At 41.3% G+C, this 27,351-nt stretch overlaps 1 protein-coding gene across 7 annotated transcripts; it reads right to left on the bottom strand.

The window, feature by feature from the left end:
- Positions 1-780: 780 nt before the first annotated feature.
- On the bottom strand, positions 781-24,214 carry ACOT9 (acyl-CoA thioesterase 9). 7 transcript variants are annotated; one of them, XM_086618782.1, is made up of 16 exons: positions 24,179-24,214; positions 22,571-22,662; positions 20,964-20,990; positions 17,890-17,935; positions 14,065-14,235; positions 13,931-13,968; positions 11,715-11,798; positions 11,025-11,128; positions 8,431-8,504; positions 6,312-6,379; positions 5,227-5,338; positions 3,991-4,081; positions 3,430-3,515; positions 2,527-2,614; positions 2,188-2,338; positions 781-1,935 (listed from the first exon to the last, which is right to left on the bottom strand). In XM_086618782.1, the coding sequence occupies exons 1-16, from the start codon at positions 24,190-24,192 to the stop codon at positions 1,877-1,879; spliced, it is 1,305 nt and encodes a 434-aa protein (XP_086474908.1). In that variant the 5' UTR covers positions 24,193-24,214; the 3' UTR covers positions 781-1,876. The 7 variants fall into 7 exon arrangements, with proteins under 7 accessions (XP_086474908.1, XP_086474923.1, XP_086474931.1 ...); XM_086618797.1 differs by lacking the exon at positions 24,179-24,214 and adding an exon at positions 23,647-23,785; XM_086618805.1 differs by lacking the exon at positions 20,964-20,990.
- Positions 24,215-27,351: the final 3,137 nt, after the last annotated feature.

The following is a 27,351-nucleotide window of genomic DNA, read 5'->3' as shown; positions in this document are numbered from 1 at the left end:
TCATACAGCTGAATCGACACTGGAGTGGCTGAAGAGAGAAACTCTATATAAGGAACCAAGAGCTTACTATCACTGCAATGCATTAATCTGATCCAGATCAGGCAACACCCCTGTGCTTCCACTGGAAAGCCATCTCACTTAGAAATACAGGCAGCCAAATCTTAGAAAGGAAAGGCTGATATAGCGTGCTGGTTATTACAATGCTCACTCTCCTCACATGAATAGCTATCAGCTGTTAGGAGCCATCCTAGCATAGCTTCACGCTATCCTAGCACAAAGAAAGCTGGTCCTAACTGTGAATTTCTCAAAAACTTTCTTACTCAGAAATATAATTTCAACGTGTTGCTTTATTTTATCAACCTGTTCCATGCCTCTGTGCCTATTCATATAATTTCTACATGCTGCTTCCTGATATCAAAAGATTTTAAACCTAGCCAGGAAGCGGAGTCTATTCTCGTGTATTACAAGACATCATATTTCATCCATTTAACCTACCAGTGAGCCCAACTACTCCTCTGTGGGTGTCATGATCAGATAGGATATCAGTCTTGATTTTAAGGTATCAGAGGTCCAATTTTGTGCTTGTGACTAATCATCCTCACTGCTAAAAGCTCATGCCTCCCATCCATTCACTTTCCTAATTTCAGGATGTTGGTCTTTATCTGCCAGATATTGGAGATTATTAAAACCTTCTCCACTACATCAGAAGCACTTCCGTATCAAGTACTTTCTTCCTGTTGTTTATATCCCACAGTTATGTCCACCGTGGTGTCCCCTCTGTCCTTCACAGGTAAACTTGACAACCTTTAAAGCTGTGCAATACGTTCATCATATTTTACCAAGGAACCAGACAAATCTAGCTGAGAAGGTTGTCCTCTAGCTGTGCCACTTCTCAGTGGGATAAAAGTCCTTCCAGTATTCAGCAGCTGACTTGGGAGCTGCTCAACACAGGTTCTCTGGACCCCTAACGCCAGCATCAAACATAGCAATTACCACTTAAGTAGGATTTTACCCTTTCTACTCCCAATGTCTAACAAACCAAAACATTCTGCTCTACAATGCCATTTCCCAGTCCCACACAATTTCAGCAATCAGACCTTTACAGGCCATGAGAAATAATTCATTAAGGAACTCACAGTTATATGCAAAAAGAAAAAAAAAGTTAGCAGAGGCTGGCAAGGACAGGCTGCATGCAAACAGAATGCCAGAAGAGACCACATGGCCACCTCATTTCATTGCAAAAATCATTTTCCTCCCAAGGGAGCACGAAACCTACCAAATCAGAAGCTGCAACAACCTTGTAAAATCCCAGCTGATGGGAAACACCTGCTTTACATTGTGCACACACTAGTAACTTTTGAACTTATGCTCCTGCCCAGATGCGTGTGTCCTTGTTAAAAAAAGTAAGACCCTAAACCTAATTTACACAAGAACATAGGTCAAAAAGCTTCCTCTGTGCGTATCTACTTATTGCGCAAATTTTTGTGACAGAACTTCTCTCCCTTATCAGGGAAACACAAAGGAGAGCTATCAAGGGAAAGACAGAAGAAGGTGACAAGACAGCAAAGGTCATAAGGAGATATCTCAAAGCAGACAAAGAGAAGCTATCTAAAGCTTTAGATTGTATTTTTTCAGCCTTTTTTCCTAGCATCAGCATGTAAAAGTAAATTTCAACAAATCCTAGTAGCAGAGAATAAAAAAATCCAAATATTCGCAAATACATAAATAGCACTAAAAAGGTAATTTTTTGTCATAAGGTTTGGGTTTGGTTTGGGGTTTTTTCAGTATTGCAAGCACCTGTCTGTTAGCCATCTCTGATGACAACTCTTTCCAAGACAGCGTGCTGCTACACTGCTGATGCAGCATTCAGTTCGCGTCAGATTTCTTTCATGGTTGCAGCGAAGTGTCGCTTGCCATCTAAATACAACATGGACTCTGAAATAAGGTGGAGAAAAGAGAGAACCACGTTAGTAACTTAGTATCAATACAGGAGGACTACACAGAATGGCAAGATTAAGAAGCAATCCACACTGTCATTGAAGCACAAAATAAATGAGGTTTGCCATTAAATCCTGCTAAATTATTCAAATTCCGATAGTTCACTTATTAAAACGATCAGCGTTCCAACAGAAAGAAAGCTGTCTTGTCGACAGAGTTATGATGACAATGCATTCATTGGATACTTGCCTCCATAAGTTTTGGGGACAACCCGTGGGACCTCATTTTCTGATACAAATGTAAAATGGAAGATATTGGTTGTCTGGTGCTGCCTGGTATCTGGATCATAAACCTCACTGTGTACCCGAACCTGGATGTAGTTTTTTTCCGTGTAACAGACCTACACAGTTAAGATAAGAGTTATAGTTCGTAATTTATCACTGACACTGAAAAACTGTAACAGACTTCATTGCACTGTTTCACAAGAAAAGTCACACACTCTCATAATGTACTGTTCGTTATCAGTGATTAACAGTGACTACAGCAAAGATAAGGTTTTTTCCCTTTCAAAAAGAAAACAACTCCTACCTGTCCAGAAAGCAGTAATAAGGATCCAACCTCAACTGGCCTCTGAAACATGATATCATCAACGGATACAATAAAAGGTCTGGAACCCCTGAGGAAGAAAAAGAGAAATTTCTTCTCAAGAATAACGAGAGTGTTTGGAAAAATTTAAAATATTTAATTGTCAGCATTTTAATGAAGGGTTACTAGAAAACAGATCTCTCTTTTAACACAGGCCACAAAGTGCTACAGAATTATGTCATCACCCAAGACAAAAATAACTGGAGGAAACCTCTCACATAAAAACACACACTCTCTAAGGATACATTACTGTATCTTGTGACTTACACTTGCTAGGCAATCTTCATGCTATCATTGCTTAAGCCTCAGCTTTCTAAGCACTGTCATAAAACACTTCACTTTCTATGAGTCATAAAACACTTCATTTTCTATGAGGCTGTGCATGCTCCATTAACCTTGTGCACAGATCTTTGCTGGGTGATGACCTCAGTCACACTTGGCACAAAGAGTTACTAGAAGAAGTTCAGAAACCGTTCCTCTTGTGTACGGAATGAAAAGATGTAATATTTATTTGACAGAATGTCTATTTTATATGGTTGGAAAGAAAATACATCTTCAAAAGTCAATCTCAATAACTTGCTAAGATAAAAGAAAACAGAAAACGGATGTATTTTCTATCTTGACATGTAATGCTTAAAAATCAAGCTCCAAGGAGCAAGATAAAAATCTCTTCATAAATACATGTTCTTAAGTAAAACAGTGCTGTGCCCTAATAGTGCAAGACTCTACTAGACACCTAGCTCTTTTCTGCTCAGATTGTCATTAGGTTGGTTAGCTTAGCTTCCCAACCTATGTATATACGCACAGTGCTCTGGATTATATAAATATTGCAGGTCTACAACTCACCCATAGCTGCAAGCAGTTGCCCATCCCAGTTCAAACGCCTTTCTCATGAGAAACCCCCCAAAGATCCTATTGAAGATGTTCCGTTCCTGTATGTAGAAACAAAAAAATCGAACTACTGTATTACATACGTTCTTTTCAAGGCATTGTGTTGAAGTCTGCACTTCAGTTCACAGTGTTTAAAAGAACACCCAGCACCTGAATGTATAAAAAGTACTACTTAAATATACATGCAAAAGTCCAAATGGCTGAGGCCACTTTACTTAACAGGAGCTCATCTGACTCATTTGACAACATAAGATAAAAACTCAAAATTGTGTCAGCAACCAGAAGCCCAGCTTAAACACTTTGCAATCAAAAAACGTCTGGTAAGAAAACAAGGTAATTAAAATACTCCTACTTTGCAGTGGCAATCCATACAGATAATAGAAAAATGGCAAAAGAAACTAAGATCTAAATATACTGCAAAGACTGCAGAATCAAAACAAAATAATGGATTAAGCAGTCTTACAAGAGAATTCATTAGTAACTGTTTCTGTAATTCATTAATACTTTCCAAAATACCTGAGGATGGCAAATCTGTAGGCCTTTTAGCTTTGCATCTTCCATCCACACTGAATTGGGTGGTAGTTTGCGACTCCGGAAACTTACCATCCTTTGGAAGAGACAATAAACTTTATAGCTCACATTAGCAGAATTCAGCAAGTCAAAAACACACAAATGGCAAATGCAGAAACATACTTAAAAAAAAAAAAGCCAAACAAACCAAAACCGCCCCACCCAAACCAGAAATGCTATCGCTAAAAGCTGTTGCAACTGACCTTGAAGCCTTATCTAAAGTGATATTTTGATTTGTTACTGCAATAAGCCTACACTTCTGATCTTTCAAAAACTTTTGCTGATGTTCAAGCTTATGTGAATGAACAAACTTGAGACAGATACATGAAAGAAAAGCTAAATCACAATCACAAAGCACACACTTCGCCAGAAAAGCCTTACTCTGTTTTTTAAGTCATAACATGAATTCAAAGCACACAATGAGCTAACAGAGTAATTCAACATCAAACATGCAGATGGTTTGAGGTTTTCAAATCCAGACAGAAAGTCTACAAAATATATGTGCTAATTTTAAGGGAAGGCATGTCTCACTTTGGTAAACAGCTTTGAAAATAACAATTGTGTAAATTTGTTATTTACAGAATAAAGAAATTATAAATTATCCACAAATACAACATTGCACTAATGTCATTAGGCATTGTTCTCTCACCATTGGCAATGGACAATTTTGCACAAATCCCAAGTATAAGAGAAGTACGCCAACACTAGTCTCCCTCAAATACTGTTTTCAGGTATCATATTATACATTGCACGATTACATGGTCAAAATATGGCCAATTCCTGCCCTCATAGTTTTTTTTCTAGGTATCATGGCAGAAAACTCTTAGATTGTGCAAGTCACATGGCTGCAAAACCATTCCATTCCCTTATTTGGTGAAAGATCATTAACACTTTTGCTCAAGATTACTCATAACAGCTTGCTGAGAAGCTCTCAATACTAACACTGTCACTTGCACTACAGCTAACACTCTTGAATGACAGAAGCCTCTTCTAAGAAGTGTAGATGTCATACTAAATTTTATAGCTGTGTTTCAAAGAAAACGCCCCAGAGTTTAAATCGTGAAATGGGAAAACAAAACGTCCATTTATTCCAGACTACCCTCTGATGAGCACCCACTCAAAAGGCACATTACTTTTCCCTCTCATAAGACTTCAGTTCTCCTCCACCCCTCCTCTTCTTACCTTGTGTCCAATGTATTAAGGAATATGTCATGAACGATGTTTCTTTCTTCTGCAGTGGGAGCCATTTTCAGTAAGGAGGCAGTGCTGAAATCAATTCTCTTCAGCTTGTTCACTAAATATTTAAAAAAAAAAATCATATTAGAGTTGAAAGAAAAAAAAAACACCACAAAACATTTGGCTTGGCTCTGGAGATTTTAACCTCAAATCAGCTGTCTCTTTCCTTTTTTCTTTTTCTCCCTGTAAGTTAAAAACTGTAACTTCACAGTCTCATGGATTCAAACAGAAATTTGGTTTTCAGAATTGACTGCATCAGAGAAAAATAAGGCAAAGATCACTGGTACCTCACCAATGTGACAAAGACCTTTTATACATATACTGTGACACTCACACACCCCTTCTACAGAAAACTTAAGTACTCCCCTCAAAGTACAGAAAAACATATCAAACAAGAAACCCTACAGAATAAACAATCTTCTTCAGGTTTTGCCAATGGTAGAAGAAGGCAAATTTATGACAGAACTCATTAACATAGGCTACAATGATTGAAATTTTAGCTTAAAAGAGCTTCTGTTCAGTTTATTGGGTCTTTAACATTTCTCTAATTCTCTGCTTTAAAATTCCAGCTAGAAACAAAAGAAGATGGAGCTACACACTCCTTCCCCTGCTCTCCCTCTTTCTTTTTCTGAGTTTCTTTCCAAAAGGAACATGGGCACCCAGACAGGTAAGGAGCTGTGATGCGCTCAGCAGACCCACCATGGGGGCAATCACTCAGCCAGAGCATTAGGGAAGCCCGTGCTGCACTCAGATCTGAGTGGAGCGAGCATCCTGGAAACAGGAAAGTCTAGGGAGGGTACAGAGCACATCAGGAGTGCCCTTGTCTGTCAGTTTAGCCACAGCATTTCCAAGAACGCGACAGCAGGCTTTTAAACTCTCTTACACAACTGACACGCACGAGACAGAACAGAAATCTGATTTTAAACAAATTATGAGCATTTCTAAGCAGCAGAACTTCTGAAGTCTACTTTCTTCCAGCTACTAAGTTGAACCTGAGTCAGATGTGCATACTACCAGGAAGAATGACATACATTCCCCTTGCTTGAAGATTTCTTCTTCCTCAGGGGTCTCAGGGACGAGTGGATTAACAAATGCTGGCCTACAGACAGGAATATTTTTAAGTTACAAACATAAGAATTTGTCCTGTGAATACATTATAACAGTTTTCCATGTTTGCTTACATACACGTTACAAGATAAAAAGACATACCCTTCAGGTTATGCAGCAACAGCCAAAAGAATATCATATTAGCTTAAATTCCAAAGTGATCCAGCCACTACCTAGTATAATTGAGAAAGCGTAAGCGATGCATCTATGCTTCTTAAAAAACTAAAACTGTATCCATAGATTATAATGAAGGTTATTCAAGCAGAAAGCTGCTTAGAAACTCGGGAAATGAAGATGTGATGATCTCAGATAGTCTAAAACAGACACACAAAACTTGAACAGTATCATTCCTCCTGGAATAGAAAGAGTATAGCGCTGTAGCTAGTAAGCCTTCTTAGAATCTACATGTTCCCATGACAGCCTTATCAACAGCCAAAAGCTGTTTACCACACGTACTACTTATCAAAGAAGATAATATGAGGCTGCCTTGAGTACAAATTTGTATGTTTATTTTACTAGACAAATAAGTTTAACCTAATTGTATAACTTTTAATTATTTCTTTTCGCAAGGCAAAGCAAACGCTTACTTTGAAGAGCCATTCTTCCCCGTAATTTCCAATAATTATTTTTCCAATTATTATTCTTGCGGAACAGTTCACCTCTACCTCAAGCCTTTACTTGAGTTGGTGACAAAAGGCATGCAGAGGGGACCGTTTTGCTTGGAACAAACTGCTCTTTCCTAGTTTGCTAAAGCTCTGGATTTTGGAGACACATCAGCTCCTTCTCCATCGCAGAGCTCATTACCCCTCTCCTCAGCTCTGGACACATCTACATCAGCTCTCCTGTCCAAGCCCCAAGTTGCTGAGATGCAAGTTTGCTATGGTCTAAAAGTCACACAACCACATTTCTGTGGCGCTACAACCAACCTAACATACCCTGTACCTCTCCGAAAAGTTTTTACCTCACACAGAGTAAACTCCCTGCTCATATGGACAGAATGCTTCCGAAACACAGCTGGCTTGTGGCCAGCTAGCTTGAAGAACAGCCACTGAAGCACACACAAGTCCACGTAGGCTTGTCCTTAGTCAATCTGCTAGCATATAATTACATCAGATTTGATGTAATTCTTTTGCAAAATAAGTCCTGAAAATGAGTACCATAAATATAAGTGTATATATAAAAATGTATAGTATGCTAATGGGTTCTGAAAATATCTCATAAATCTGAAGGTAAGCAACTTAATAATATTTTAAGTAGTTATCAAGACTAAATAAGCAAGCAAAATGTCAAGCAAAACCCCTTCATTAAACATATCACTCTTCATTAAATACAGGCAATTATTTAAAATAGTTAGAAACAGAAAATTGTTTATTACTTTTGCAGGCTATACAAGAAAGAGATAAAAAATACAACCATTTTTTTTCTAGTCCTGGAGTCATACAAGCTGCAACTGACACTAAGCAGCCTGTTAGTTTAATGACTAAGGAATTACAGAGAGAATGAAATCAGAAAAATAAGAAAGTTAATATTGTTTTAGTTCTGTGAGAACATTTATCAGTTCCATGTTACTCAATCAATTTTTAGGTTATTATTCTGATGACACCTACCACGCACCTATTAGAGAGTTATTAGCATTATTCACTCCAAGGCTATTTAAGCATTGAAACTCAATGCTTAAACTTAAAACTTTTCATTTTTTTTAAGACAATAAAGCAACTAATTCTGACAACTACTGTAGAATGCAGGTGAGTTTCTAGCCAACTCATTCACCTCTATGTTCATCAGGCCAGTCATTCAATCACAGGGAAAATCTGTTAAAGAAAAGGGTCAGATCCCAAGACTAACAGCAATTCTCAGCATCATCCGACTGCTGAAATCAATGCTCTGAAGCTTGCCCCAGGAAAGTAACACTTGCCAGCAGAAAACATGTGATTTATTCATGACCTACACTACACGGTTTCTACACATACATAGCAAGCTGCCATGTTCACTATTTTTACCATAGCAGGAGTCTGAAAACTGTTTTCCTATCCTATAAATTACCGTTTATTTTCTGGGTCCCGGGCCACCATGACAAAGGTTGCATCTAACACAGGGCTGTAATCACCATCATGTACCTAAGAGAGACAGGAAACAATTATATTTTTAAACTCAAAAATTGTAAATGTGCTTAGCAAGCTATTCAGTTGATATCAACTATGTGATCACACTGTTAACGTTGTTTACTTTCACTTCCTGTCATCCCTTCCAAGATCTCTCACAACTGGTCACAGAAGGAAATAACACAAATTAAAACTCCCAAGTTTCAGGAATTCTGCAATGTAAACAGTAAGCAGGGAATGCTTATTAACTACTAGTTTCAGCTGGGAGGCGAGAGGAAATCCGCACAGGTTTTGTAAAAGGACCTACTTACCCTTCATTCTGAGAAATGCCAAAACAACAATCTGTTGTCGAAATGAAATTGCTGCTAATGCCACCACTGGGAGGAGTTCAGACAATAAAGGTGTTACATCATCTTCTACATCAGAGACTTTACTTAAGGAGACAAACTGAATCAAAAAATATTTACCTGTCTATCTGAATTATAGCCAGTAATACTACTTAGGTGTTTATAGCATATCTTTGTTACTCTAAATAATTGAATTACTGAATTAATGTTTCCATTAAATAATCAACAGACAGTAAAAATTCAATAGAACATTTAGGAATTTTTCATTGAATTATTAATATTCATAGATTCATAGATTTCTAGGTTGGAAAAGACCTTAGAGATCATCGAGTCCAACCATCCCTAATCCCTAAACCATATCGCTAAGTAGATCATCCACCCTATTCTCAAACACATCCAGGGATGGGGACTCAACCACCTCCCTGGGCAGCCTATTCCAGTGGCTGACAACCCTTTCAGAGAAGAAATACTTCCTAACATCCAACCTGAATCTCCCCTGACTAAGCTTATACCCATTTCCTCTTGTTCTATCACCCAACACTAATGTAAAGAGCCCTTCCCCTACCTCCCCACCATCTTTTCTCAAGTATTTGTAGGCTGTAATCAGGTCTCCCTTCAGCCTCCTCTTCTCCAGGCTAAACAGCCCCAACTCCCTCAGCCGCTCCTCATAAGTTTTATTTTCCAGCCCCTTGACCAGTTTAGTCGCCCTTCTCTGGACCCGCTCCAGGAGCTCAATATCTCTCAAAGCGAGGGGCCCAAAACTGGACACAATATTCCAGGTGCGGCCTCACCAGTGCCGAGTACAGGGGCAGGATCACTTCCCTATTCCTGCTGGTTACACTATTCTTGATACACGCCAGTATCCCATTGGCCTTTTTGGCCACCTGAGCACACTGCTGGCTCCTATCAAGCCGGTAGTCAACCAACACCCCCAGGTCCTTCTCCGCCAGGCAGCTCTCCAGCCACTCTTCCCCGAGCCTATAGCTATGCTTGGGGTTTTTATACCCCAGGTGAAGGACTCTGCTTCATTCCTTCTGCTTCATGCACAGTGTAGCCTGGTTACACTCTTCATTTAATTTATTTTCTATTATTTAGTATTTAATAACTTATTACAATAATTATGCTACACAGTAGGTAAGATGAACACAAGAGATACAATTTAATACTGAATCTGAATAGCAACATTAAAATTTATAAACCTATAAAATGCATAGATACAAGGAAAATAAAGTTTTTAAAAAGCAGGGAGAAACTTATTTAAGAAAATGCAAAGCACAGCCACGACTTTTTTCTGTAGGAATACTGTGTTTCAGTTTGTCATGGGTTAGGCCGCTCCGGCAACCAAACCCCACACAGTCGCTCACTCACCCTCCCCCACCCCAGGGATGAGGGAGAGAATGAAAGGAGAAAACGGGAAACCCGTGGGTTGAGATAGGAACAATTTAATACGGATGATTTAATACACAGTGTAGATGCTCACCACCCCCTCTTACCCAAAGCCCATCTCGTCCCGAAGCTGCAATCCCAGATGAACGCGAGGCCCCGAAATAGAGAGCGAGAGAGAGAGCGCACTCAGAGTCCGAAAGTGAGAGTCCCGGAAGGGCAAAAGCCCTTCTTGCCAGCTGACCCTCACTTTTATACTGGGCATGACGCTGCATGATATGGAATACTAATTGGCCAGTTTGGCCTCAATCCTAAGTCCAAGTACAAATCGTAAGGAGAGTCGCGGACTCCCTGTCCCAGCTATGCTCCCCCTTATCCTGTTGTCCTCCTGCACACTGGCAAGAACACGGCAGCTGAAAAGTCCTTGAGACCTCAGTGCCAACTACAAACATCAACTTGCTATCAGCATTCTTCTCAGAGCAAGCCTCTGAGTAAAACCAAAACACGGAGCTCTTCTAGCTGCTAAAAAGAAGAGCTAACTCTGTCCCAGCTAAAACCAGGACACAGTTTAATTACAAAATGCTGGTTAAGAAAAATGCATGTCTTGACAGAAAGACTAGCAACAGAGTATCTTGCTGAACCTAGAACACTGGAAGTCTTGGTCTTGAAACACTAGGGCTTTTTGAAGCCTTTCAAAAACAGTTATTCTAGAAAATATAATTTAGACTGCTAATGTCATCATTCAGAATTCACCCTGAAGCACCTCATGATTGTTTTAGGATGGAGAGAAGTCACAGGAACTAACCTGCAGCATGTGCATCTTTACTTCCATTGAGGTCCTTCCAACCCAAGAGACATTGCCTGTGAATTTGATGTCACAGTCCGGATATATGATCTTCTTGCACAAATCTACAAGACAAACATTAGAGGTTACTGGAGACATCTAATATTAGAAAGACTGGATTCTCTAATACCTTTTTCAGTTCTGTAATAAATGGCAACAAACAAAAAGACAACCCAGAAATGACAGCAGTTGCAAGGGATCCCACTGCCAGCCTGCAGTTTCTGCCTTACCAGACTTCTAAAGCCAGAAGAGGAGGAGGAAGTAGGCATACAAGTGGCAGACAGATGGCAGACTCACAGAGATGTTCAGCAGAACATGTGACAAAAGCAAGATCCAGCTCCACCAGAACAAACACTGTTCAATAATGAAATTAAGAAAGTCACGTGCCAAAATAAAACCAAACACAGAAGTGCAGGTAGAATGAAAGTCATATTTTGAAAGGAAGGGAAATACGAAATGCTGAAAAGCATCTACAAAATCCTCTTCCCTTCTAACTTCAACAAAAGCCACAGTAATCAGAGTTCAAAGCCAAAGTGATCCAAACAGAAGAGGTAAGAAGGTACCCTCAGTAACAACCACGGGAAGGCAGCAGCTGCTCAAAGAGTAAGACAAACAGGTGAAACCATTTTTACTGATCAAACTGCCACTTACTGATTTTATCCACCAGGGCAGTAACTATTGATAAGGGGGATCTTGGCTGCATTTCCTGCTTGGTGTGAGTGTAGCAAATTAGAACTGTGGAGAGATCAAAAATGAGAGTCAGCTCTCAGTTCTCCTATACTTTAACAGAAACTTCAGTGGAGCAGATCAAAGCCATCTTTGTGAAGTATGAGTACCTGCAAAGATGAAGTATCACATTGTAGGAGTGCATGCGACTTCCACGTTTTCATGTATGTAACTCATAGGATTGCTATAAAGGAAACAGTGATTCAGCAGCTGTCTCAGCTATATGTGTAGCTACTTACTACAAAGAGAAATTTAACTGAGCACTTTAAGTCAACCCATCGCTCCTCTACTTCCAATCCCACTTAATCTGTTCCTCTCACCCCTGCAGCCCACCATCTCTGATCCTTCTACCTCCTATTTTGATTTCACACAGGTTGTCCAAGGATACATGCTATCTGGGGACTTATTTTCAAATACTGATTCCATTAAAGAGATGCAGATTAGACAAACTGTGCCTTACAGGCATGAAAGCATAGTCAGAGGTATTTATCACACTGTAATTACTACTAGCCAAACCACTATTTAAATTAATTAGCTCTGCTCACAAGAGCACATCCAAGTAAACAGACTCCTTGGAGTAATACACAGCTACAAAGATTTTTTTTCTAGTACTCAGATGATTTTCACTCGACATAGATTTCCAAAATCAAAAGTTTGTACTTAAATGAGATGAGAGACAAGGAAGATCTCTGTCGTTCCAGGTAATCTAAAATTTTTTTTCTCCTAAGATTACTAAAGCTACAATTCTAAAACCTATTATGCCTATCAACTCATGCCATCAATATGATTAGTAAGAGTCTGAACGGGATTTATCAGAATCCTATTGCCAAAGACAAAAGATCAGAAGTCTATCAGACCTTTATGTAGTATATTTGCCAAGATTACAGAATATACTGGGAGGAGGAATGAAACGCTACAGTTTCCTATGAAAACTAATGACCACCATCCTGAATATTGTGTAATTAGGACAGAATCCTGATTAACCCAAAACAATACACCCCTAGTGGAACTGACTGAAGCCCAGTATGACTGCAAACAAGGCAAAGACATTCTGTGCTGCAACAGGAAAAACCCAAGATCTTCACAGGCTTCCAGGGAAAACAGGCAAGGCACAGATGAAAAACAGGCTCATCTCATCTATCAACGGAGGGTAGCCAATAGTTTCAAGTCTCCTTTTCTAATTCAGGACAGGTACTGAAGCCAGCATCTTCCACTTCCCAGAAAAATAAATCACCTAGCTATTTTCTTTATCCTTGATAGATAGGTGACATGAATTCAATTGTTTCTCTGTCTTCCTCGATTTTGCCCATCTGGGCCCACAGAAGGTCTTTCTGCCAAAAAAATGCCTGTTCCTTAATTATTCTTTGTCAAAAACCTCCATCAAAAGGCTCCCAACCAGCCACATAACTTTGATAAAGAAGGAAGTCACCTGGTGACATTCTAAGAGAAAAGCGTCTCCAAGTTACGTTAACAACCCAGAACTTATTTTAGCTGCAAAAACAAAAGCCAGAGATCTTGAACTTTTAAAGACCATGAATAAACGAAAAGGAGAAAAAATTTAAGAAAGCTAACTCATGAAACAGCTGAGTTGTTTCTTTCCTTAACATCAATTCGGAGACAGAACCCAAGAATCTATATCGAGTGTGGTTTTCATCTGTTTTCAATGATACATTCTGTTCTTTCCAGCTTATACTCTCTTCTCCCCAAAGGGAAGATCAAAATATTTGCCCTTCACTATCTGTTGGGTTTTGTGTGTTGTTTTGTCGGGGTTTTTTTAAGAGAAAAATCATACATTTTACTTCGAAATCGCACGCTCTGCAAATTTCTTCTTATTTAACACTCAATGCAGATTCATAACCCGGGATCACTTCTCAGTAAATTATTCTTGTAGCTGGTCCTTTACAAAATTGGCAGAAGCAAAAAGCTGACACTGAGCAATTTTGCTTCTGTCTGTTCTTTATCATCCTTCTTTCTCTTTCATCATCAGTATCTTTTATTTTTCTCCTTCCCCTCCAAGATAGTGCACTGATGTGACTCCCTCTCTCAGGTCACACTATATCATACCAAACAGCACGAAACAGTACTCAAACTCACTTTGTCTGCATTACTTGTGCATTCCTTACCAGAGCATAGATACATACCTCCTAAACTGTCAAGATCTTCCAGTATCCTTCCAAACCTGTAAGATACAAGGGGTTTTGACAATTAACTACCTACATCCATAGTAAATGAAAGTTAACACTTTCCTGTATGTGTAACACAGTGGCTTTGTTACCTTACGCTGTTGTGTACATTCAGATACTTTTCTCTTATTTCAGGTTGACTTCCTAGAGGGAGAATAACTTCCAAGTAGCTATCTTTCATCCTCTTAGGAGGGAGATCTTCCTGTCGTTTTGCCAGTAAAGTATGAAGAGCTTTTCTTTCTTGCATTGCTTGCACGTGATCCCTGGTAAGAAAAAAAAAAACAAAACACTGTCTAGAGCATGACAACAGAACTGCAACCCTAGTTAAAAAAGGTTACACTGAAGATTGTAAAAATGAAAACAGAAAAGCAGTAAAACTAGCAAGACACAGTAAGCGTGCCTTGAAAAGAAAGTGAAATGCACATGATCAGATATGCTAAGCAAGACTACTGCAGAAAAGTTTTAAATAGTTTTGTGTACACGTGGGAAGCACATACTTCACACTAAAGAGATGAACAAAACGTATCTAATTCTGAATGCTAGCAAAATGGTTCCCCTTGAAAAAACAAATCAGACATAATTTAACATACGAAGTTTTGTACATACTCATGTCTTCCATAGTTATTGCATCACAACTCTTCCTACAGTGCCAATTTTAAAGGACTGACTGTCAACTTACAATCTCTCCCAAGAAGTAAAGCAGATGTATACTGCTGGTTAGTAATGACAATAGAGAGAACTAATCTGCTAAAACTTGCGACCATTCACAAGTGAATTCTCCCTTTACAGCATCGGTTCATACAGCATACAGTAGATCAGCAAACTAAAAGAAAGGGAAAATTAATCTATTTCCCCCTCTCCTCCTACCCAGTTGTCTTACAGCCTTACAGGAAAGTTATGGAAAGAAACAATACAGAAGAGGGAGCACTGTCCCTTCAGAGCTGCTTTTCCAGCACCACCAAGTCAGAGGAGTTGCAACTTTCACAAGGGAGTAAGGGCTAACTTATTGTCACGGTTCTTTTCTGATGTACCATGTTGGTTCCTTCCACAAGTATCTCCAAGATAGAACAACCTTGCCCAACATTCTCTCTTACCTGTTTCTCCAAAGTTTCCTCCCCTTAAAAGTGCAACCTGACTGAACAAAGCAAGTATTTCATAACACCCCTAGAATCAATAACTAAGCATTAAAAACCTACGGGTTAAACATGCAACAGTTCCAGAATAAAGCCAAGGAGTACGCAAAATTATAAATCCATTTCATACAGCAAGAGAAGGCATAAAACACTAAGTAACCAAACTTAATTTTAAACTTGTGGATATGTGTGATTCATCCAGTAGTGCATGCTGCATTGCTGAGATCTGAGTGCCACTGTGTTTAATAAAACCAATTTAAACAAAAAAAAAAAAAAAAAAAGAAAGAAAACAACAGAAAGAACCTTTTCACCAAAAAGAAAATTTGTTTTAAGTTTTGACTTTGGATGAATTCTGGGTATAAGCCATTTAAGATGAGACTTTTTTGGCTTGAGTTTTAATTTTGAGAGAAGAGAGGTACAAAGCAGTTGCACTTCAATATATTTATATTCCCTCTTTTCTGTTTAATAATTTTTTGGGAAATATGAATAATACATGATCAAAGAAAGTAAAAGTCTAGCAGAACATTTCAGTTAGTTTTTTGTTTGTTTGTTTTAAATATGAAATATGGTTTACATCATTTGGGCAACATGGCTACTGCAGAGTTCAGAGAAAACAGAAAGACAACAACCTCCTCCAGAGGGTTAATGTTTAAAGTTATGCCACCGTATAGAAATAGAATACACTGGGTGACTAAGGAAAGATGCAATGTCCAAGACAATGCACCTTTATGCTTTTTAAAAGCTTTGTTTCCAAGGTCTTTTAGTGAAAGGTTTAAGAGAAATTAATCAGAGAGTAAATCAGGAATTTATCTACAAACACACAGAAACCAAACAATAAAAATTCAACTATATTCTGTCTTCACCAGTTCCATCCTGGATCCTCTGAGGTCAGCAGCAGAACTCTTCTTGACTTCAGCTTCAGAACAGACTCTTCAATACATGGAAATATTGGGCTCAAGGCAATAACATTTTTCAACAGATAAATACTGTTACACCCTGCAGTACCAGTCATACAGTAACAATACTTCATCTAAGTATTAACGCATACGTGCCCTAAACATTCTGAGAAATGACATTATTTATTTCTGAAATGGCCATAACACTACCTCAACTATAATTAGCAAAGAACAGATTAATAGTTTTAATTACAATTTAAGCACAAAACCAGAATAAATATATAAGCAAGATATTTCTTTCTAATACAAAATGGCACTAGCCTTTACAAAATAAGGCAAACCAACATTTCCTTTCAGCAAAATTAACGGCCGAAGGCATTCCTCCAATATGCATCTCTCCTCTCTTCCCAGCAATCCAGATGCATGTGCATCGGTCCTTCCCTAGTTCCCATTTTGGGACCTCTATCAAGCTGTTCTCTTAGGTTTTTCCTCTGTAGTCATTCTGCAGTCTAACTCGATTAAAGCACTGGCTGTTCAGTCTCCACAGGTATCAACTCTTTGTCACTCTATTTTAAAAGTGGGATCTCAAAGGCTACGTGATTCATGTCCTCCAAACCACCCCCTATTAAACCCATCGTTCTCAAGCACTCCCAGCTGTGGGCTCCCCATTTTTACTTAGTTATGGTAACTGAAGCATACAGTACTCTGCAAACCATTTCTGCTGTATTTTACACAGCACAAGAGACATACCTATCTAAGAAAAACACTGCTGTGGTGATCCTGGCTTCAGTTTGCTCTCCTTCCGGGGGGGGGGCAGTGAGGAAAAAGAAATGGATGGAAGATCAGATTTGACCAGAGCCCTCTCAAATCTCGATCCTCAGATGCTATTTCCATACAGCATGGTTCCTCCCCAGCCATCCTGGGCTGCAGGAAAGGCTTTTCTAAAAATCAACTTCTAGAGCCCTTTTCAGCTGACCTATCAAAAATTTCAAGCCCCGTCATGCTTAGATACTAGAATTACTAGTATTACTAAGTAAAAATCAGCTTCCCAGATCCAGGCATTTTTTTTAGTGTGCCTATAATCCTGTTTAGATAAACCTAGTCAGAAGGCCTGGACACTTCAGACACTCCACCCAGGCAAGCCTCTCCATTTCCCCATCAGTGCACAACATGCAAAATGAGCCCAGCCAACACAGCCGTAAGAAAATCCACAATCAATACAATAAATGTAGGACCAACCAAACAGTAACACATAATTTCCCCAGACTGCTATATTGACTTATTCAGAATTGTTAACAGGAGAGAATTACAGTCAACTCTGGCTTATTCAGCCTAATAGAGGGGGAGGAAGGTAACCTACATAAAGCCAAAACATTGATTATTTAAATTATATGTAAATTAATCTAAAATTAAGTTACAGTGGAGAAAAGAAATGACCGAGATGCTCCTGACGAAGGAGACAATTTTCCAAAGTGACATGGGTGCTGCCAGGCCGTTCATAACGCAGCCTGCTTCATGCTGAACCAGCTCAGTTGCCTCTGAATCCAGCGGGTAATTCACAAGCAGATAAGTCAAAAGGTAAAAGCAATGTAACATTTTCAGTCAGACCCTACAGCTCTTAAACTTCCACCAGATTCAGATGGGAGAATCTTGTAAGCATCAAGATCACATATTTTGTTCCTTTGCTGCTAAAGATCTTCTGCAAGAAAAATTGCAGAAGTCTCTGATCCACAAAGTAATAATTCAGAAACTTTGTCTGCATCGCTTTTTAGCCTGGATCTTTTTTCCTCCCCAGTCAGCAACCTAAAATTGCTAACTTTCACTACCACAATCCTGAGCTCTCCTGGGTTTCACAAACAAAGTAAAATACATTTAATGTACACTGTACCTCCAGTTGGTAGATGCTCCCACTATATCCCTCAATCTGCTCCGCACTGAAAAAAAAAAAAAAAAAAAATCGAAGCAAATCAAGCTTTGTTCAGCAGGCGATGAACATGAGGTTGCCTGGTGCTAAAAGGCACAATCCTCATCCCAGAACAGGAAAATTAAGCAAGTTCATGCAAATAGCAGCCCAGAAACAAAAGTCTGGCCAAATTCACTGACGCTGTTAGTAGGCATATCACAATAATGGGTTGAGTAACACGATTCCGTAGCATACTGTACACAGCCAACAAAGAATGCATCTCAAGTGTTTGTTAACGCAATCGAACAATGCTAATTAAGAGACAGCAGATCAAGATCAGATTCAGAAATTTTGATGGGAAAATATTTCAGCCTCAACAAAAACCGTGGAAATAACAAAAATCAGAAAGTCATAATAAGAACATAGAAAGGAATGGTGCAGCTGGGAGACAGGGAATGAGGAGAGTACTTTTTAAATAATCCCCCCCATGAAGGGCAGGTAATGTCAGCCAACTGCCTGTTGCCAGCAGGGTCTCACAGCCTTAAATTTTTAGCAGCCTCAAAGAACACAGCGTTAAGACACTGAAGACGGGCCTGCAAAACTGCTTCTGGAACTGTTTGCATTACCAGAGTTAATGCTAGCTCTGCACAAGTTCCTCCTAAATTTCAAGAATATTCCCCATAAGCAGTTTTTCTACTCTTTCCTCAGATGAGGCTATTAAGTGTCCTAAGGTCCCATCAAATCTATCAAACTACTCCATTGCTATTAGGCAGGTGAACATGTGCTATTTGGAAACACCTGAAAACAAGCAGCAACAATTCCCAGGCTCAGAACAGAATAAAGTTGAAAACTGGATAGTAGGGATTCCTTGCTTATTTACAAAGATTTTTATACAAGGGGGTTCAAGTATTAGGACAAAATAGCTGGAGACAGATCAAGGAAGGGCTACCAAAAACCCCTCAAATTTTATGATGAAACAAAACCAGGAGCGCTGGTGACTCACAAGCTGATCCCTTCTACTTTTAGGTTATTAGACATCATCAGGCTTGGCACATTCCAAACTAAATGCCCGGTCAGAGTATTCACAGCGATGAGCAAGCTGTCCTGTGAATCCTGAAGCACGAAGAGCCTGATTTCCTAGCTATTTACATCACATACCCCTCTCTCAGCCAGATCCACCCAGCTGTGCCCCACTCCTCTCCACACAGCCACTTCAGTTTCTGCTCTTTTCCTGCCCAAGTCCCCCACACCTCCACCACTGCAATACCCCTGACCTCCCCTTTCTTGTTCTTTCCCCTGCAACACCCTCAGCTCCACTCCCTACACCCCAGCCTCCTTCTGTTTCGCCTGCCCTCTAGCCAAGCACCAGCACGAGCCGTGGCTAGCCCAGACGGAGCCAAGCGGCTGACTGCCGGCCAGCCAGCACGGAGACCCCAGTCACTCACCAGCTGCCTGCAGTCACCATGGTCCGTGGCTGACCCCAGCACTAGCTCTGGCACCCTAACCAACCTCTGATTCAGAAGCTAATTCTCACAAAGGTTGTGGAAAGACGTTTCTCTTCGAGATTGGGGTTCGCCTGTTTTGGATGACATCAAGCAACAAAAGGTTCTGGAAGAGGAGGGGGACGAGAAGATAGGCAGAGACAGAAGAGATTGCTTAGGTCTCATTTCTTCAGGAAATTAGGAAATTTCAAAACATGTTTTGAAATTAGAAGAGTTCCATTACCAATTCTAACAACAAAAAATTTTTCAATTAAAGAAAATGATTGAAAATCTTAGAGGTGATTTTTTTTGGAAGGGGGAAGGTCTGATTCTTTTTTTCTTAAGAAGCAGTGGGCTTGTTTACAGAATAGGTACTACTTTCCTGTTACTCACACTCCACCTTTGAAGCAGCCATAGCATGCATTTGATCATTACAGCATCAGCAGAAACAGAGCTTCCAGAACACAAAACCTCAGTTTTCCAATAGTGTGCAGACTGCTGGGATAGAGGAGGAATAAACAGCACTTTCTTTTTGTTTAAACTAAGTTCATTTTCCTTTTCAACTCCAAAGAGGTAAAAAGCTCTGAAAAGAAACTCAGGTCCAAACCTGCAAACATGTATATACATTGTTAGTCGCGTTTAATATTTCTGATTCTGATTTTAGGCGTACAAGTAAACACTTGCCAGGCTGAGACTACATCATTTTTATTTTAACAATAAAAGGGACAAAGTGTAGAAGTGTTTTTAAACTGTTGCCAAGCTAAATCTAGTCCGTTTTACAGGCTCATAAATACATATTTTTTATCTTTATTTCCCTCTGGGAAAACTATATTGCTCTTCTAGATATTAGTTATTTTACAACAGAAATTTAAGTAAGTAATTAAGCATAAAAACCCATAATCTCTTTATCTTCTCTTATTTGGCAAATGTCTTAGATGCGCAAAACAATGACAGCAAACAGGGTTTATCCCTCATTATCATGTTGCATATTTCACAGTAACTCCTAAACTGTGGTAAGTGGCTCATTAATGCCAGAGCAGCAGGATATGAACTGACTTGCACTGTGCTGTCGTGAAAGACACGAGGGCAGCTGGACAAGGTCACTGTGTCCATCTATGTCAAGGTCACTGTGTCCATCTATGCCAAGGAGATCCATGCTCCCTTATGCCAGTGCCTCCTCTACTCAGGTTTGAGTAGACCACTAGAATGTATTTTACCACCAGTTTTGCTATAGAGCTTGGCCTGGACTTCAGTGAAAGATGCAGATTCAAATGTCTGAAATGAAGCTAAGTACTACAGGAGTCGCTATGTAAAAGATTTTGTATCCCACAAGCCTCTCAGACATGTGTTATCCAGCACGCCGCCAGAAGTATAGAGTGCTGCCAGACATCTAGTACAACAACGTTGCCACAAACAAGGTCGAGCCATTCACTGAAGGCAAAGAGGCTTTAAGCAAGTCGACAGAGAAGAAGAATAGCATTTTATTTTTCATGAATGCTGAAGTAAGGAAAAATAGTAGCTGAGTTAAGTTTAGTGTTATAGCAAATATTAAAATATGTACAGGTTACCACAACACACCATTATTCACATGAATGGGTAAGTGTCCTGTGGAGTGGAAAACACAGATTAGATTAACAATTAGAAGAAACAATGCAAACTGCATCTATTAAGGAGTTACCTGATTATTCTACCTGCTTGAGTACCATTTACGCACATGTTCCTTAATTTTAGCAAGAAACCGTAGGCAACCTGTTCTTGCCCAATTTACAGTCGGTATCTTTGTGCTTTCAACTGAGTGAGTCCTTTCCTTCCAAGCCAGCTTTCCAGTTCCTTTATCTACTGGCTCTGTGTAGTATCTGCTTGCAGTGTAATTCCAATCCGTTTTTCAAACTTGGTGCTACCATGTACTGTTGACACAAGCCATTAACTTTGGAAAGAATATCTGGAGCGTTTTTCAGGAAGTGGGACAGGAGTTATCTCAGAGTAAACTTCCAAAGTCCTGCTTTGCGTAGGCTTTGGGAGAACCATGGAAGAAGTGACGGCATTTACAAATGGGATCCAAAGTTGGGAGAAATCATGTGAAAAACTAGTAAGAATAAGTATTCAGTGTTTTGGGAAAGCATGGATAATAAATTAAAGGAAACTAATTTACAGACCAGCAAAAGTTTGTATAACATTATTTAAATGTTTTGGAACAATTTTGGAACAGAATCTCAAATATTTACAGTTATTATAGTCAAAAAAATATTAGTATTCCTTGGAAACAAATCAGAGGTGAGGCCAGGATGGCCTCACTGCTTCGCTATTTTTACTGGCCTTCTAGGTGATATCACTATGAAATATCCAAATAAAAGAACAGGGTAAAATTTGCAAGTATGCAACATTACGCATCCTTGACTTTCTCCTTTAACCTCCCAAATTACTGTTTATTAATAATAATGAAAAAAGTTACCTAAAAAAAAATAACCCTCATTTTCTCTTTTACTGGATAACTTGAGGTTTCTATTTAGAGAACAGAGAGGAAAATATCTCAGAAATGAGCAAGACTCCACAAAGGAATTACTTGTACCATCTCCAGCCCTTTTCCTCCTCCTCTTTTCTCAGTATATGGGATTAGAATGCAAGAAAACTTTTTTTAAAAGCTTCTGAAACAGGAACATTACAGTTTATTACTATTAGAGCGCTAAAATAACCTTTCAACACAAAAGCTCTATTGACAAGAGCCTTTTCACAAGGCAATGCTGCTGATCTGATTAAAAGATTTCTCTAAGTTTATGAAATTACCAGTATTGACACATTAAAAGTTCTGTAAGACATTATTTCCACTCAGTTCTTCCATTTCTTGGCCATTCTCTCCAGTCGCCATGGTACCTATCTGCACTACCTTGACTTTCTATCTAGAGCCAACTTGAGAAGCAGTTGTCCCTCTAGCAAAGAATTACATGCTCTTCCAAAGCACCAGACAAGCTCCTCAATCTGCAACCTCAACGATTATGTGTATTTGTTGCCATTAATCTCCAAACACACACAGTGATTTTCTGCTACTTCCTAAACACACTGTGAGCTAACAGCCAAGGGCATGTCCATTATCCAAACCATATTAACACATGAAGGGCCACCACCTGAAAGAATAAACTCCTTAGAAACATTTCTAAATATTCTGAAATACAGCCCATTTTTTTTACCTTCAGACATGTCAGGAAGCACTGAGGAGCCACTGGTCCCAGAATTGAGTGTCCTAGCCAGAAGAGAAGGAAGCTTCCTCATGGTGCACAACCTATAGGCAGAGCAGAAGAATTTAAGTGTCATTAAAACTAATGCCATGACAATAACTTAAGATTTTTTTTGGAATGGCACTGATTACTTCAGAAACCCCACTCCTTACTCTTAGCCTGATTTTTTAGAACCAGCTACAATCGGTACAACAGCTCAAGCCAGCTGAAATTCCAAATGATACCTGTCCTCATCTGAACAGGAAGGAAGATGGGCTTGCTGGTGGTAACTGTTCTCTTCACTGGCTGTTCAGATGCCCTGGGACAACCAGCTTAGACTGAACACCAGCTTTTAGCCTGCCGACAACCTAACACAGACGGGGTCTATGTGCATCTAGAAAATCATCCGTGACCCTAAGCATACACTTCTGCACTTGGCTGGTGTGCACAGCAGTAGAAGATGGAATATCCCACAAAGGATATCACAAGGCCTCCAACACAGTTCCATTCAGCTAAACCTGGTCTTCTCCTCCACAGCTTAGCATTGCTGCAACTCAGAACAAGCCTAAAGTGCAGGACATAATCTGCTTAGCTGTTCAACAAGAAGGGACAACTGTGAAACCCTTCAGAGAAGGTAATCTGCCCAGAAATTCAGTAAGCGTTCAACCAGGCAGTAGCCACTATGACTCCTCTAGGCAAGCAAAACTGTGGCAACACAAGAGCACACAGAGGGTCAGCAGGAGTAAAACTCCTCGTGACAGCTCACGGCGTTATCCTGACAAGGCACGTGGGCTGCCTGTCCCTTAGTTTTCTTCAGCTGAGGCAGGTATTTCACCTTGGAAAAGAAGAGAGGCAAGTCCCCAGGCACCAGTGGACAAGTAGGGCCATGGACACATCCCTCTCTCTGTCTATGTATCCCTCGTGTACATAACTGCACAAATTTATCATGTACACACAAGCTTCCTCTGCCTGCAGGTACACCACGATTAGTTGAGAGATTAAAAGGGGACACATAAAAAAAAAAAACACCACACCACAAAAACCCACACCCTCAGGTGCCAGTAGAGTCTCTCTTCTTACACCAGAGATGACGTGAACGGCAATAGCGAAAACTCTCTGCAAAGGATGCGGCTCCTGCACTCCACCCGTGTCTCAGGGCACCCTCGGCACACGATCCCCCGCTCTCCCCGCCCGGACCGTATCGAGCCCGGTGCCACTCGTACGCGCCGGGCGAGGCGACAGACGCCCGCCACACCCGACGAGGCCGGACGCCATCAGCCGAAGCCGCGCTGCCAGCGGCGCTGCTGGAAGGGCCAGGGTGCCCCGCCCTGGCGTCGCCCCGCCGACCCCCGCACCGAGCCCCCGCACGGGGGAGGGCAGAGCAGCCGCGGGGCGAGCGACGGGGCACGGCACGGCACCCGCCGGGCAGGGCGGCGGCGGCGACCCAGCGCCCTGCCCAACCTCCGCGGCACCTCGGCGCGGCGGAGCCCGCCGGGGGGAACCGCCGCCTCCTCCCCTCGGGGAGCGGCGTCTTCCCCGGCCGGCCCCCACCCCTGGCCCCGCCGTCGCGGGCAGCCTTACCGGGTGGCCAGCATGGTGCTCGCCGCCCCGCCACCGGGACCGAGGCGGAGACCAGGAACAGGACCGGGACAGTTAGCGGGGCTGCCGCTCGCCCAGCGCCTGCGGGGCCACGCCTGCCCGCGGCACGCGGTCCTCCAGCACCATAGACTCGCGGCTGGCCGGGCACAGAAAGTGCTCCGCGCGCCGCCCCTCCACCGCGACGCTCTGCGCGCTCCCCGCGTGGGGCCGGCTCCCCGCGCCTTTCCCCGCCCCAGGCGGCTCCGGGCCCGCCGGGCCGTCCCGCTCGGCCCCGGCCTCCTGCCACCCACCGCGCCTTCCGCACAGGGGCGGGCCGCTGCTCCCTCTGTCTCCCTTTCCCTTGCGCATCGCGGCCGCTCTCAGGAGCGGAGGATGGAGCAGCCGGCGGCTATTAGGCAGCGGGCAGGCTGTTCCCGCCGGGCTCTGCGTGGGACTTGCTTTTAATAAGCACCGTGATTTGTATTTATTTATTTATTTTTAAATACTCCTTCTTTTTTTTTACGCTGTGCCTTGAAGAGGGCAGGCTGTCGCGCGCATAGCTGGGCGTTCCGTGGCAGCAGGGGCGGATCCCGCCGACCTGCCCCCACGCCGGGCCGGGACACGGCCTCCTACCCCGGCCGGTCACTTGGTGGCACTGTTAGGGAAGGAAATCGAGAGCCTTGGTGGTTTCTAGGGAGAAGAGGTTCAAGTAAGCTGTGCGCTTTCCACAGGTGGATAATCAACAAGCTTAATTCATCGGAATTACTTTTATTCCTGGCAACCGAAGAACCTTAGAGCAGAGAGGACACTCGGCCTGTCCCGGGGTCCGTGGGCAGCGGGGCAGGTTCTGCTCTTCACAGAGACACCGTAGAGCCGGTAAGGATCTGACTTTCCGAGGACTAGCTGCTAACCGTGTCAGCACCTCCGAGTAACTTGTGTGTAGGTGGCCAGGTGCAGCCCATGGCTCTCACTCCGGCCAGAGCGTACGTGGTTCTCACTGGTCATTTCAGCTTGGCAGCAAAATGGTGCTTACAGGAGGTACGAGTTAGCAAGGAAGTTGTTAAACATACCGTGCTCACCAAAGACGCTACTGCAATTGTACAAGGATATGAGAAAACACATGTTCTAGCAAACAGTGAAAGTCCTTTAACCAGATGATTCATTTGTTTGCAAGAGTAACACCTGATGAGTCTTTTTTTCTCTGTCACCACCTTTTTGATAAATTGCTTCCAGACAAACTAAACTAAGGCTATGTAAACTGAAAAATGGGATTCATGCCTTTCTTTTATGAGACTTGTGATAGATTGCAGATTTCTGTTTTGAAAGACGGAGAGACTGAAGTTGTGTGTCTTGCACACGGAGCAAAACCCTCCCAGAACCGACGCTTGTTACCAACACGGTTTTTGTGTCATGGATGCGATGCAAGTGCTTCCCTCCTGTTTCGTGGTCACATAACCAGGCACAAGCGAGGGGCCTGGCGGGTGATCCTCATTCGTGGAGGAGGCAGAGAGCGAGCTGGGTGGCAGGCACAGCGCAATAGGAGGAAGGTTCCTCTCAGCTGGTTCACACTCCCAAACTTCTTACTCAAAAGTCCCTTGTATACATCAGCCCATACAGTCGCACACCTCCTGCTACGTGACCACGCGTAGACCAGCTCTGCGTGCCTACAGAGGAAAAAGTCCAGAGCACCATTGCAAAGCTGCTCGTTCATCTGGTTGTGGGGAAAAAATGTGGAAACCTGGTTCGGGTGCGTGCTGAAGGTTGAAAAAACAAGACTCCATGAAAAGAATCAGCTCTGGATGGAACAATAGACTGTGCCAAAAGACTAAACGACATATAAGAAAAACACCTGCTCATCTTGAGAGCCCTCCTTAGTTTTAAGGAAAAATTTAGATTCCCTGAGTTTCTCTTTACAGCCTCAGAACATTGCACCTCAGAACGCTGCTTTAAGGATATCTCAGGGTCGGAGACAATGAGACTTCTACTGTGTCCAAAACATAAAGTTATAAAATCGAGGCCTGGTTTGATTTTTTTCCAACATTTCTTTCTATAACTTTTATACTCCAAATTATTTGCATGCATGATGTAGATGACTTGTGGATGCAGACCGATAATCAGTTACGTCTAAATCCTTAATCCATCAAATTGCATAATTACAAATGACAGATGAGATATATCATCATCATGAGATATATCATCCTATACCCCGTTCAGCTTACAGGAACGGGGTTCTAATGACCTAAAATATGTCTTCAAATATAATAACGCAAAATGATGGTCCTTTTGTTTCCAGCATATGGAAATTCATGCAGTTTTATGATGTGAAACTTGATTTTGCATTTGACCTGAATTCTGAGCAGTGCTACTGCAGTGTTTATTTACTATTCTGTACTATTCTGATAAAGTGAGTGTTTTTTTCTATGCACAGCCTAGCATTGATAAACTGTAATTGTATGTTGCTTGAAAAAAATATCTGGAAGCACCTGCGAACTGATAAAAATCAATGCAAGTTCTGAGTATGAAAAAGAAATCATTCAGTTGAAAATGCTGAGAATCCTGAACGTTGCCCAAAGAGTAGTCTGGAAAAATAACAGGTCAACACTGAATATTAATTGCATTTTCTGTATTTTGCTCCAGAGATTCGACAAGAGAGGTAATTTGCAGATACAATTTGGAGATACAATTCGGATTGCAATACTTCAGACATTCAATACTGTAGCAAAAAATTAACTCACTGCATTTTAATGTGGAATAAGCCATTTTTCTCCTTCCCTCTTTTATTTATTATAAACAGAGAACCTTTGAGGCATGAGAGAGGCATTCATATAAGAATTCAAGGAATCTTCCTAGTGAAGGAGGAAATAAAAAATTAAAATACCGGAAGTAAAGGAGAGTTTGGTAAGTTGAACAGTAAGGCAAGCAAGCTGGTGCCCACTTTCAGCCTTTCCCTCCAGCCTCCAAGATAAGAGGATATTCAGAAGCAAATAAAAATATGTAAACAGTGCAAGTGTCCAGCTGAGGTCCCAGAACTTTGAATAAATTGTTCATTTGCATCAACACAAAAGGATCTTGGGGAACTAGCATGGCTATTTCCTGTAGCTTGAGACTAGACAAGACCTCCATCTCCGGAGAGGATGTGGGGAAAACTTGCTTCAGTCAGATATGTAGCACTCTGC

The sequence above is a fragment of the Tauraco erythrolophus genome, chromosome 1 (genome assembly GCF_009769465.1).
Source record: "Tauraco erythrolophus isolate bTauEry1 chromosome 1, bTauEry1.pri, whole genome shotgun sequence".
NCBI classification, from domain to species: Eukaryota; Metazoa; Chordata; class Aves; order Musophagiformes; family Musophagidae; genus Tauraco; species Tauraco erythrolophus.
Note: the sequence above shows the minus strand (reverse complement) of the source record. Positions and strands in the feature narration are given on the sequence as shown.